General features: G+C 40.1%; 2 protein-coding genes across 4 annotated transcripts in view; one reads left to right on the top strand and one right to left on the bottom strand.

Annotated features, from left to right (window-relative positions):
* LOC110208345 (prostaglandin reductase 2-like) overlaps positions 1 to 14,327 on the top strand; it is a 544,334-nt gene that overhangs the window by 1,628 nt on the left and 528,379 nt on the right. The window lies entirely within an intron of this gene.
* Positions 1 to 14,327, bottom strand: part of HEATR4 (HEAT repeat containing 4) — an 81,326-nt gene that overhangs the window by 51,011 nt on the left and 15,988 nt on the right. For both annotated transcript variants that reach the window (XM_020986343.2, XM_020986344.2), the window contains exons 5-6: positions 8,904 to 9,107; positions 4,709 to 4,852 (exon numbers count right to left, since the gene is read on the bottom strand). In XM_020986343.2, the coding sequence (XP_020842002.1) occupies positions 4,709 to 4,852; positions 8,904 to 9,107 (348 nt within the window). The remainder of the gene's footprint in view (positions 1 to 4,708; positions 4,853 to 8,903; positions 9,108 to 14,327) is intronic.

Raw genomic sequence — 14,327 nt, 5'->3', positions numbered from 1 at the left:
CTTCGATCTGCATTCAGACTCCATAGTTCTTTCTCTGGATGTGGATAGCATTTTCCATCAGGAGTCTTTTGGAGTTGTCCTAGATCCTTGCATTGCTGAGAAGAGCTAAGTCTATCAGAGTCAGTCATCACACAATGTGGCTGTTACTGTTTATAATTTATTCCATATACCACAACTTGTTCAGCCATTCCCCAAGTGATGGGCATCCCCTCAATTTCCAATTCTTTGCCACCACAAAAAGAGCTACTATGAATATTTTTGTACATGTGAGTCCTTTTCCTGTTTTTATTATGTAAAAGTGGTAGAAGATGTAGATGTAGATGTGGTATTGCTGGGTCAAAGGGTATGCACATTTTTATAGCCTTTTGGCTAGTTCCACATTGCTCTTCAGAATGGTTGGAGCATTTCACAACTCCACCAACAATGTACTAGTGTTCCAATTTTCCCACATCTTCACCAACATTTATCATTGTCCTGTTTTGTCACGTTAGCCAATCTGATAGGTTGTGATGTGGTACCTAAGAATCATTTTGATTTACATTTCTCTAATCAATAGTGATTTAGAGCATTTTTTCATATGCCTATAGATAGCTTTAATTTCTTCATCTGAAAACTAACTGTTCATATCCTTCGACCATTTATCAATTGGGGAATGACTTGTATTCTTACAAATTTGACTCAGTTCTCTATCTATTTCATAAATAGGCCTTTATCAGAGACACTGGCTATAAAATTCTTTCCCAGTTTTCTGCTTCCCTCCTAATCTTGGCTGCATTGGTTTTGTGCAAAAACTTTTCAATTTAATGTAATCAAAATTATCCATTTTGCATTTCATAATGTTCTCTATCTCTTGTTTTGTCATAAATTTTTCCTTTCTCCACAGATCTGAAAGGTAAACTATTCCTTGCTCTTCTAAGTAGCATTATATTTCGAAAGGATGTGTTTCTGTGTGGAAATCCATGAATAAGAGGAGGAAGCATGATGAAACACATTTGGATGAATATTAAAGAAGGGATAAACAGAAGTGATACTGTGGTAGGAGTAAACCTCTCTGGGTCAAAAGGAAAACAGATGATAAATGCCAAAGGGAGACTGTAGGCATCAGGCAGAGATTATCTATATATCTGCTGAAGATCTTTCTTTGCCAAAAGCAGCTCAGTGAAGAAATTCTTGCCTTTATGGCAATTTCATCCTTTGAAAGGTTGTAGATGTGGTGACAAGGGAATTGTTATCTGTTATCCCAGACCCTATGGGGCTATTCAGGCCTGGTCAGACATTTATTTATGGATAATTTTGGAAACAAGGAGAGAGCTTCTCAAATTGTTTAAGGAGATAAGGCTTAACATAACAGAAAATAAAACTACATAGTTGTAACAGGGATCATGGAACCCTCTAATTTTCTGGACTAGGGCACCTAACAGCAACACTCACCCTTCAATTGTGAGGTGCCCCAGTCCAACAACTCAGGGAGTTCTCCTGATCACCCTTGTTACATAGGTATGCAGAATAATAAATAATTGGCACAAGTACATATATATATATGTATATATATATATATGTATATATATATATATGTATATATATATATATACACACACACACATATACATACGTATATAAAAGTATATATGTGTGTGTGTGTGTGTGTGTGTGTGTGTGTGTACAAGAATTCTCTCCATCTCTAAATTTCTTGGCCGTTTGTTACCTTAAAACAGACTGCTTGATTTGAATTTTTTCTTTAATTTAATTCTCCTGAGCCAGTCTCCAGAGTCTATAGTATGCTGTAGGTATAATAACAAACTTCTGCACCTCTTTGTTAAGTGATTCCTATACTTCTCATTTAACCCATTGCGATGTTCAAATATCTCAAAATACAGATCTGAGAGGGCAGGTAATAAAGAGCAACTTGTTAACTTGCCAATCACTGCCTTAAGACCCATAGGAAGCAAGAAAAATTGACTAACACATGTTACAGGTTGGACCATTCCTTTACAGAAAGGAAAAACTGGGAATCCATCTTTGGGTTTTTTTCCCCTTTTTTTGCTGGGCAATGGGGTCAAATGACTTGTCCAGGGTCACACAGCCAGTTAAGTGTTAAGCATCTGAGGCGGGATTTGAACTCAGGTCCTTCTGACTACAGGGCCGATGCTCTATCCACTGCACCTCCTAGTTGCCCCTGGGAAGCCATCTTTGGAGCCACTACTTGTAATTACATTGTATACAACTGCCCTGAATGTAAACTTGGAGATTTGTAGCATCTCCCTTTTCCAGCCCTTTTCTTGAGCTTCTAGTAGCTATAAAGAATTTATCCTTCAATAAATCTCATTTCAATGTTAATTTTGTGCATGAACTCTCTCCTTTTTTCCTTATGTATTTGGAGAAGCATTGGCCACTAAATTAGGAATTAGGATGGGTAGGAGAACTCTATTAATCCTTTTCGTTCTAAGAAGAAAAATCCTAAAAATCTAAGAAAATGTCATTAATTGAGTTGGCTGAAACAAAAGTGTGCTTTGGAGGTTAAGGAGAACAAAAAATCATAGAAAATTTTAATAGGAAATGAATGCCCAAATTAAATAGACAGGCTAGGATGATGGACCAAATCTAACAAGGTGAAATTTAAGAAGGATAAATGCAAAATCATACACTGAGGTTTAAAATACACACACACATATATTTACATGCATATTTACACATACCTGTACAGATATGGGATGAGAGAGATGCAATTATAGTTATCCCTTCCACATAGCAACCTTCCTCATCATGGTTTCACTATATTGTGTGTTGGCATAAGAAATTAAATGGGAATTTTGGGGAACTTTTGGAAGTCACAGACGACATGCAAAGGCCAGCAGATGACACAGAAATTTAGAAACTCAGAAATGCATAAAATATATGTATAGTGTTATATAATATCAACCTAAATTTTAGAATGAAGCACTGTAAACACCTTATAAAAAGAAAAAGAAAAAATGTGGAATTGTTCTCTGGTATGAAAAGAGGGCCAAAAATTTTATGTGGATTTTCCAGATCGAAAAGGTGCCACACCCCTGCATTGTGGAAGGGATAACCGTACAACAAGAGTTCATATGACAAGTACCTCGAAGTCTTAGTGGACCACAACTCAATATAAACTAAAAATGCAAATACAATCTCAGGCTAAATTAATAGAAGCCTAGTATCCAGAACTAGGGAATTTACAGTATGACTATACTCTGTTCCGGTGAGAAGATAACCTGGAAAATTGTGTTCAGTTCTGGATGCTACACTTTAGGAAGGACATTGGCAAATATATGAATACTCAGAGAAGTTGGCCAGGGATGGAGATGGGATCTGGAACCGTCAAATTTGAAGATTGTTTGAAAGAATGTAGATATTTAGCTGGTAGATCTAGTATAATGGCTGTTTTCAAATATTTGGAGACTGTCCCCAGGTTGAATTCTACCGTTCAGTATATAAGAACAACATAATTCGGACAAGCCCACATGCTCACAGGTGATGTGCAGCTTAGACTGAGCTAAATTTATTTCTGGACAATAAATACAGCTAGAACCTAATGAATACTTTACGTGATGAATGAATCTACTGCCCCTCCAAGGGGTCTCAAGACTTGTTTGGAAATCCGCACAGCCCTTGGTGTGCGGACAGATAATGGTGTCAAATGAAGCCCCATCCTTTTCCTCTGAGAAGGACAAGAAGGTAAGTTTAGTTGCATTGCACGGGGAAGGTCTGGGCCTGATGCAATGAAGATCTTCTTCTGGGGATTCTTTCAGTGAGTGGGATGGGACCAGTCCTCATGCCAAGGGCCAATGGTTTTTTTAAAATCACAATCATGTGCCAAAACACACACTGTATAACCTTAGTGTCTTAAATCCTGAGGCGAGCACCTGCTTTCTCTCTCATGAGTCAATGTACATGATGAAATAAAGAGTGTACCCACTATGCCCCGGTCATGGGATGGCAGTGCCAGGATGCATTATAAATCATCCAGTGAATGCTAATAGTCTGAATGCATTATGGTTTCTGAAAACCTTGGCAGTTCTCACCACACAAGTAGCACACAGATAGTACCTAGAAATCCTAAGGGCCAAGGATTTGAACCTCCACTCAACTGACCGGGCAAATTCTCATGGTTCCAGGCTCCTGGGTGGAATTTCAGGAAGAGTTTCAGAGTTGAGCACTTGATTTCAAACCCTAGCTCTCTCACTTACTACCTATGTGGTGGTGGTGGTGGTGTTCAGTTGTATTTGACTTTTCATGACCCCATTTGGGGTTTTCTTGGCAAAGATACTGGAGGGGTTTGCCATTTCCTTCTCCAGCTCATTTTGCAGATGAGGAAACTGAGGCAAACAGTGTTAAGTGACTTGTCCAGGGTCACACAGCTAGTAAATGTCAGAGGCCTGATTTGAGCTCTGGGCCAGTGCTCTATGCACTGTGCCACCTAGCTGCTCCAGAACAGAAATTTTAAATAAAGAATTAAAATCTAAATTAAGTGAAGAGAGGGGGAAAGCAATAACAGGATTAGAATCAAGAGCTAAGAGGGAAGAGGTCTAAGGAGCAAAGGTAGCTTGGCCTTATTCGTCATTTATCTGTCATCATTTTTTGCTCCCTCCCATCCTATTTCTCATTGGGAAAAATGTAGACTTTCCTTGTAGGCACCTGCACAAATGCTTTGGTACTATCTAAGGCATTCAAAGCTAAGTCCCACCTTTGTCTTCCTCAATATCATCGGTTCGAGGTCGCTCCATAGCTGCTGTGGCACAAGTGATGATGGCTTCAACCCTGACCTCATCCTGGACGTTGTTCATGTTCCGTAGCAGTCCCTCCACTGTAGCATCTGGCCATTGGGTAGCTGAAATTGGAGAGGGAGATGGGGGCGGGGGGTGGGGGAAGGTGTGGAGGAAATGAGAAGAACATTATTCAGTTATGATTGGGCACTGTGCCACACATGGGTTACCAAGAAGTCATTTTTCTCACAAGGAAGAACCATTTAAAACCAGGTAAGATCTCCACTGTGGAGGAGTCATTTTATGGGGAAGAGTCCCTAGGGAGGGAGATGAGATGGGGAGGTCTTTGGGGAAGTGTGATCCCCTTGTGATGTCCTTGACCAACTTCTTTCATCACTAATATAGGGAATTCTTAATCACCACCATCTAGAAAATGTGTAGGAAGGGCTGTTTCTCCTCCAAATTTTTCCCCTGGCATTCATGGTCTTTCTCTTCTCTCCTCTCCTATGGTATATCTGTGGCCATACCACCGGGTAAATGCCTGATCTTCTTTGATCTCAACAAAATAAGCAGATTTGGGCCTAGCTGGACAGGAGACTTCTTGGGAATACTAGGTGATAAAGGCTTTTTATTTTTTTGGTGGTCCAGTGAAAAGGACTTTGGATTTAGAGTTAGTGGGTCTGGTTCCCAAATCTTGGCTCTGCCATTTACTATGTAACTTTCATTTTCCTAGGCCTTATTTTTTTCATCTGTAAAATAAGGGGATTGAACTAGATGGTTTCTAAAGTCTCTTCCCACTCCAAATTTTCAGTCCTATGATCTATTCAATGTCCATTTCAATCCAATGCTTGGCCACCTTTAACGTGCATAATTCCTTTGCTATATCTATAGTTTGATTGACAAGATAGGTTGGTTCCACTTACAACCTGACACTTTGGATAGTTATTCTTACTTTTTTTTTTAGCTATTATTCCTAACCCCATTTCAATTTAGGCCCCCTTTCTCTTTGGGATCCCATTGACCCTGTGGATGGAAGTTCCTTTTGGTTTGACTCCTCGATTCACTCCTCAATTCAGGTCATACCTGAAATTTCAACTACCTGCGCCCTTTACTCAACCCACTTCATGAATTCCTCTCCACACATTTTTTTGTAAACACGTTTTTCTTTAGGTTTCTTTGGACCAAATGATGAATGACTCAATTCATCTTTTGTTGGTCTTTCTAAGCCCTGCCTCAACCCTCCCTTGGTTCTTAATTCCCCTCTCCCCTCCCCTTATAAAAATAATAGGATCACAGAATGTCTCAGTTCAAAGGGACCTTATAAATTATCCAGTCAGCCTTTCCCCCCACCAATTGTACATATGAATAACCTGAGATCCAAAGGTGAATTGATTTGTCCCAAGTCATCCAATTATCTCCTGATAGAAGCAGGGCCTGAACCCACATTTCCTGACTCCCTAGTTCAGGGGGCTTTCCACTATACCCTACTGCCTCCTAAGTGGCCAATACTCTTGCCGACATCAACAAAGTTTTCAGCTTCTTGCATATCTATCCCAGCCCTCTTGGCAGCTTCAAGGCCAGTGTCTTTTCTTTTTTTTTCTAGGTAACTAGGGTTAAGTGACTTGCCCAGGGTCACACAGGTAGTAAGTGTCAAGTGTTTGGTCTGAGGCTGGATTTGAACTCAGGTCCTCCTAACTTCAGAGCCGGTGCACTATGCCATATAACTGCCTCTATACTGATGGTTTCTGAGAAAAGGCACCGGCTGGGGCAGCTAGGTGGTGCAGTGGATAGAGCACTTGGAGTCAGGGGGATCTCAGTTCAAATCTGGCCTCAGACACTTAGTAGCTGCGTGACCCTAGGCAAGTCACTTAACTCCGACTACCTCAAAAAAAAAAAGAAAGAAAGAAAAGAAAAAGAAACCATTCCTATAGTAGTTAGTACAGAACCATTAGAATAGAAGCAGTAAGGTATTATAGCTAGAGGGCTGGCCTTGGAGTAAGAGTGAGCTATATTCAAATCCTGCCTTTGGTAACATACTGACTGTGTGACTATGGGTAACTTAACTTTTCTAAAACTATAAGTTATAGAAGTACCACATAGAATGAAATTAGTGGTATGAACCCCCTTCCCCACCAAAAAAAGACCTCTCCAAGATACAGGATGTCCCAAAAGTCTTAGTGCAGTTTTAAGGTATTGAAACTTGATCATGAACCAAGGAAGGTTATTAAAGCTTAAAACTGCACCAAGACTTTTGGGACACCTTGTGTAGAAGAGGAAATTAAGTGACTTAAAACAGTTAGTAATCTGCAGAAACCAGACTTAAACTAAATGGTTTGCTTTCAAATCCCAGGTATTTGGTATGCCTCAGCCAGACTGATAATCTCAAGCTCATATATTAATTTCATTCCTTCATTCATTCCTTCATTCATTTTTAGCCTCTTTAGGCCCTCTCTTCAGGCCCTTGGTTTCTGACTGGTAACTCCCTCCACAAGACCATAATTTTCAAAAGGACCCACATCGGTTTCCCCTTGCTCCCTGACTCTCTCTCTTGATTTTTCCTCCTCCTCATCTGCAGCCATTACCCCTATGTGGGTACCCTTTCTCCTTTCTCCTATTTTTCAGCTTCTCTTGATGTATTATCTTCTCCTTATTATAACAGAAGCTCCTTGGGGTCAAGGACTGCACTGCTTAATTTTATTCGCATCCTCAGCAGTGTTGAGTGGTTTAAGTTGAGTCTGACTTTTCATGACCCCATTTGAAGTTTTCTTGGCAAAGATACTGGAGTGGTTTGCCATTTCCTTCTCTGGTTCATTCCATTTATTTATTTATTTATTTTTGTTTTGTTTTTCTAGGCAATGGGGTTAAGTGACTTGCCCAGGGTCACACAGTTAGTAAATGTCAAGTATCTGAGGCTGGATTTGAACTCAGGTCCTCCTGACTCCAGGGCTGATGCTGTATCCACTGTGCCACCTAGTTGCCCCATTTGGTTCATTTTAAAGATGAAAAACAGGGTTAAGTAACTTGCCCAGAGTCACACAGCTAGGTGGCAGCTAGGTGGTACAGTAGATAGAGTCTGGCCCTGGATTCAGGAGGACCTGAGTTCAAATCCAGACTCAGACACATAACACTTACTAGCTGTGTGACCCTGGGCAAGTCACTTAACCCCCACTGCCCAACCAAAAAAACCACCCCAAGAAACCAGAGTCACACAGCTACCAAGTGTCTGAGGCCAGATTTGAACTCAGGAAGACAAGTCTTTCTGACTTTAGGCCCAGCGCTCTATCCCCTGTGCCACCTGTCGGCCCAGCCTGACACATAATTAGCACTTAATAAGTCATCTGTCTGTCTCTATCTATCTGTCTGTCTATCTATCTATCTATCTATCTATCTATCTATCTATCTATCTATCTACCTATCTACCTATCTACCTATTTGCTTATCTATCTATCCACCTGTCTCTCTATCTATCAATCTATCTACCTATTTGCTTATCTATCTACCTGTCTATCTACCTGTCTGTCTATCTATCTATCTATCTATCTATCTATCTATCTATCTATCTATCTATCTATCTATCTATCTATCTATCAATTAACCTATCTACCTATTTGCTTATCTATCTATCCACCTGTCTGTCTATCAATCTATCTATCTATCTATCTATCTATCTATCTATCTATCTATCTATCTATCTATCAGAATCATAGACATAAAACTGGAAGGAGGCCATATCATCCACCTCCTCCTTTTACAAAGGAGAAGTTTGAGACCCAGGGAGTTTAAACGTCTTGCCCCAGATCACTGAGATCCTTCTGACTCCAGAGCTAATGCCCTTGCTGGAAATGAGCAGGCGGGCATCAGGGAGCTAGAAGGGAGCAGAGAGTCCTTAAGCAGAAGTTAGATCTCTCCCTTACCCTTTCTCCACCCCCCTCCCCAAGTTAGGTATCATTGTTAATTACTATGCTACATTCTGAGAGATACAGGGACATCCTGGACACAGTCCTTGCCCTGGAGACCTGAGGGGAAACCTGAATTTTGTTCATTTGTATAAGGTAGAGCATAGAAGCAGTACATCTATCACTCCGGGTACGTTGCCTCATGGGATCCTCTCCAGCCCCAGCAACCCCATGGAGTATACGGCATACAAAATGGAACTCTCTTCCCAGAGGCACTCACTTAGAATCCAGGCATTCTTCCATTCCTGCAGCATGTTCCGGAGGACCCGCATCTCCCAGGGCACATTTTCCTCTATTTTTGGTGCACAATCCTTCCTTGCTCTCCTGACCTTGACAGGAATAGTCTCTTGGCTCAATTCCAAGTGGTCCTTAACTGGAGTGGGCAAGGCTGTCCAACGCAATGCTCCCTTTCTGGGCCTCGGAGCTGTCCCAGTAAGACGGAATGTGATTGATTATTTGTTCTGCCTGGCCCCTCATCTTTACCCCTCCTGCCCCCAAAATGAAATCATACCACCCAGCAGTCACCAATACTGATTAGAGGCAGCCAAGAGACCTCCCTGGCAATACCTCAAGACAAATTATATCATTTTGCTCACACAGTACGCTAAGTAGTGAGTGAGGAGCCATAGGCTTATATGGGAAATTAACGATAGCTCACAGGGGTAGAAACCAAGAATCCCGATTAGAGATGTAAAATTTGCAGGATTTGTAGTTTGTGGCTTGTAGGAGCTAGGAAGTTGCTTTTTCAAATATTTGGGGTTTGGTTTTTTTTGGTGCAACCAGACTTATCCTTTGTATTACAAGTACCCACATATAATAGGTAGGAATTACCTATACCAGGAATATTGTGGTAAGATAATTCCATGTGTGGCAATCAGTTGGCAGAGAGAGATAGAAGAAATTCCTTTCCCTCTCTGCCCTGGGCTTCTGGCTTGCTAACAACATTAGGTGAATGATGATTCCAGATTACAAATCTCTTTTTGTCCTTTAATTTATTTGATTTCTCTTTCAACTGGCTTAGGAAGCTATGACAGATAGCATTACCAGGTTTGTGATTTTCTGGGGAGAACCATGGATGGCTCAGGCCCTTCCCTCCCTTCTGCTTCACATTAAGGTAGGGGATTCTCTCTCTGTCTCTGTCTCCTTTCTAGTGTTTTTAATAGGAATGGGTGCTGTATTTATTTTTCTTCTTCTTTTAATTATTTATTTATTTTAAGCATTCTTTTCTTTTCATATTTTGAGTTCCCTTTCTCTCTTTCCCTCCCACTCCCTACCATCCAGTGAGAAGGCAAGCAAAATTATATCAATTATACATGTGAAATCATGCAAAACACATTTCCATATTAGCTATGTTGCATAAAAAGTAAAAAAAATATATTAAGAAAGCAATAAAATTATACTTCAATTTGCACTGAGTTCATCAATTCTCTCACTGGAGATGGATAGCCTTTTTTCATCATGAGTCCTTTAGAATTGTCTTGAATCATTGTACTGATCACAGTGACCAAGTCTTTCATAGTTGATCATCATTACAATATGCCATTGCCGCACACAATGATCTCCTGGTTTGTCTTACTTCATTCTGCATCAGTTCATATAGGTCTTGCTATGTTGTTTTTTTTTTCTGAAAACATCTTCTTTGTAATTTCTTATTGAATAATACTATTTTATCACAATCATGCCACAATTTGTTCAGCTATTCCTCAATTAATGGACATCCCTTCAATTTCCAATTCTTTGCCACCACAAAAAGAGCTGCTATAAATATTCTTGTACATATAGGTCCTTTTCTTTTTTCTTTAATGTCTTTGGGAAACAGAGCCAATAGTAGTATTGCTGGATTAAAGGGTATGCATAGTTTTATAGCCCTTTGGGCATGGTTCCAAACTGTTCTCAAGAATGGTCAAACCAGTTCACACCTCTAACAATTTATTAGCATACCTATTTCCCCTCATCCTCTATAGCATTTGTCAATTCTGATAGATAGGAAGTAGTATCTCAGAATTGTTTTCATTTGTATTTTTCTAATCAATCCTCTTTGGAGCATTTTCCATACGACTATAGATAGCTTTGATTTCCTCTGAAAACTGCCTGTTCATATCCTTTTACCACTTAACAATTAGGGAATGACTTTTTTTTTAAAATTTTACTTAGCTCCATATATTTGAGAAATGAGGCCTTTTTCAGTGAAACGTACTGTAAAAAAAATTTGGTACTACTTCATTCTCTATGATACCTTTTAGCATAATGTAGTTTCCCTGATAATCTGTTTTAATTAGGTCTGTTTTTGCTTTTGCATTGTCTCAGATCATGATTGTTACCCCTGCCTTTTATACTTCAGCTGGACCCTTAACTCTGTGTCTTTCTGATTCAAGTGTGTCTCTTGTAAACATAGTGTTGGATTCTGCTTTCTAATCAATTCTGCTATCTGCCTCTGTTTTAAGAGTGAGCTCATCCCATTCATACTCACAGCTATGATTACTGTGTATTTCTCTCCATCCTATTTTCTTCTGTTTCTTCTTCTCTCTCCCTTTTTATCCTGTCCTGCCTCAAAAGTCTATTTTGCTTCTAACCACTGCTTCCCTTAATCTGCTCTCCTTTTTATCATCATCCCTCACTTTCTCTTATCTCCTTCCCCTTCTATGTCCCTATTGGGTAAGTTATATTTCTATACATAACTGAATGTGTACATATAATATATATAATAGATATTCTTCCTTCTTTGAACCAATTCCAATGAAAGTGAGGTTTAAGCACTACCCACCTCCCCGTTTCCCTCTCCACTGTGAAAGTTCTTCCTTATATGCTTCTTTTATGTGAAAACAATTACCGCATTCTACCTCTCCCTTCCCCCTTCTCCCAATGCATCCTTTCCCACCTCTTCATTTTTTTTTTTTGCAAATCATTCCAACATAATCATTCAACACTCATGCCCTCTGTCTATGTAGGCTCCTTTTAACAGTAGGGCAGGGATTCTTAATCTTTTTATATCATGGAAACTTTTGGAAGTCTGGTGAATACCCTTCTCAGAATAATGCTTTTAGGGGGCAGCTAGGTGGCACAGTGGATACAGCACTGGCCCTGAAGTCAGGAGGACTTGAGTTTGAATCTGACCTCAGACACACAACACTTACTAGCTGTGTGACCCTGGGCAAGTCGCTTAAGCCCTATTGTCTCACAAAAAAAAAAAAGCAAAAAACCCCCCAGAATAATGCTTTTAAATGAAAATAATAAAATATATAGAATTATGAAGGAAACCAAATATATTGAAATAAATATGTAATTTATCCACGCAAGCACTTGGACCCCTGTATAGCCATGGACCCCAGCTAAGTGCTCTTGTACTAGGGGATGGGTGAATCAACTACATTATCTATATTGCCTTTTTCCCCAGACCTTCATTGTCTAAAAATAAACCTCAAAACACCAAGTTGGATCATCAATCACTAAAATATTTTATATATAGCTTTAGGACAAACAATAACAAGAGTAGACCAGACAGAGGAAAGGGGAGCACAAAGGGCCGGCCAATTCTGTTCTCTGGAAAAGACAGCAGCTAGTGTTAAGTGTTCTGGCTATAGAAACTGGAGAGCTTTGCCCAGTTCAGTCTCTTTCTCTCCCTTCATGGGGAGGAAAGCAAGGGCATTTGGGAGGAGTTATTCTGTTATTCAAGTTGTATCCTTCTCAACTTGGAAAGAGGGCAAGGAAAAAGATCTCACCAATCATAACTCAATCCTTTATAATCTGCCAAGATGGCTTCAGCCCTATCCCCTGCTTAAGTCTACCACAGAAGCTGTGAATGTCAGCTATTAGAGTCTTTGTAAAGAAGAAAGAGGGGCATAGGTATCTAACTCTGCCGGCCTTGCATGATGACAAGATGAATCTCATACTTTTGACCTGGCCTTCCTTCTCTTATATTTTCCCCAAATCTGTTTTGGCCTTTCTCAATGACTATCCCACTCCACCCCCCATTCATTCATCACCTCAGTGGCCTGTGGAATCCTGTAGAAGCTTCTGCATCTCCATAGTTACTCTACTGCAGGGTCAGATTCTGATGTGTGGTTAAATTGATGGAAAAAAAAATACACACACACATATATATGTATGTTATATATGTTACTACAGGGTAGAAAGAAAGATGAAGAGGGAGAAAGGAATGAAGGAAGAAAGGAAGAAAGGAAGAAAGGAAGAAAGGAAGAAAGAAAGAAAGAAAGAAAGAAAGAAAGAAAGAAAGAAAGAAAGAAAGAAAGAAAGAAAGAAAGAAAGAAAGAAAGAAAGAAAGAAAGAAAGAAAGAAAGAAAGAAAGAAAGAAAGACAACTTTAAAAAATCCCTCTTACTTTAGAGGGATCTGCAATCTCATTGTAAATAAGAGAGCTTCCCCTCTTCCCCACCCCACCCCACAACTTCATTTGATTCTCTGAGTCAAGAAGGGAACAATTCAGTTGTCTGAGAAAGAGTACAGAGCAATTGTGGAATAAAACTATAGAGAAGAAAGTCACAGGATTTCTCTCTCTCTCTCTCTTTCTCCACCCCCACTCCCAATAGGTCAGGAAAATGGAAGATCATCCATTTAGAGCTCTAGAGCAGAACAGATCGTAAGCTGGGAGCTGCCTGTGGAGATGACCACTACAAGAACTTTCCATCAGTCACGTAGCTTTGAAAGGGAGCTACTTGACCATTAGGAGACACTGAACTTATCAAGGAACAAAGACATACACCCCAGACAGACACAGATAAAGAGATATAGCCATCCAAAGAAGGGAATAGTCTCAAAAAGTGACACCTCTGGAAACTGAGTCAAGCTAAGGAAAGAAGACCACCAAGGGAGCCCAGCTGAGCAGCCTGGCCAGCAGAGACATTGTACCCAAGGGGAAATGTGTAAGGACTGTATAAAGAGAAACTGCACCTATAGGCTCTGCAGTACCAGGAGCTGTAAGTTGCCTCTGTCACTCCTATATCCTACATGTGTGGCCCTCTAGCACTTTGATCCTAATTTCTATGGATTCCATGTACATTTGTGGGAGAGTACACTTGCAGCTTGATGGCTCAATGGATAGAGCGGTAGGCCTGGAGTCAAGAAGAACTGAATTCAAATCTGGCCTCAGAAACCTACTAGCTGTGTTACCTTGGGCAAGTCACTTAACATCTGTTTGCCTGAATTTCATCGTCTATAAAACAGGGATAATAAGAGCACCTACACTGCCCCCCCCAAGGATTTTTGTGAGAATCAAACGAGATAATATTTGAAAGTGCTTATTACAGCGCCTAGGACATAGTAGCCACTACATAAATGCTAGATATTGTTGTTGTTAGTGGGGGTGGTTTTTTAGGTTTCATGGGGAAAAGTTTTTGTACCCGCTCTTCACACTTTACCATCTTAGTAAACACTTTTGCCGTAAGTTAATCACTTTTACTGCCTAGTTATTAATGGAAAACAGACTTCTGATGCCTTGTGTGGAGTACAGATGTAAGGGTTACTTCCTGGAATTCAAGGTAGCATCCATAGGAACTCAGCCCGTGAGTGTGTATACATGGTACATCACCAGAGATACGTTCTTCACACTTCATCTTGTAGGAATCTTGTCCATGTTCTTCTGTGAAGAACACTGGAAGCTTTCCTCTGCATTGTTTACTATTGATTTT

Source organism: Phascolarctos cinereus, unplaced genomic scaffold (genome assembly GCF_003287225.1).
Source record: "Phascolarctos cinereus isolate Bilbo 61053 unplaced genomic scaffold, phaCin_HiC Scaffold_3;HRSCAF=262, whole genome shotgun sequence".
In the NCBI taxonomy this organism is placed as follows: Eukaryota; Metazoa; Chordata; class Mammalia; order Diprotodontia; family Phascolarctidae; genus Phascolarctos; species Phascolarctos cinereus.
This window is presented reverse-complemented; position numbering and strand designations above follow the sequence as displayed.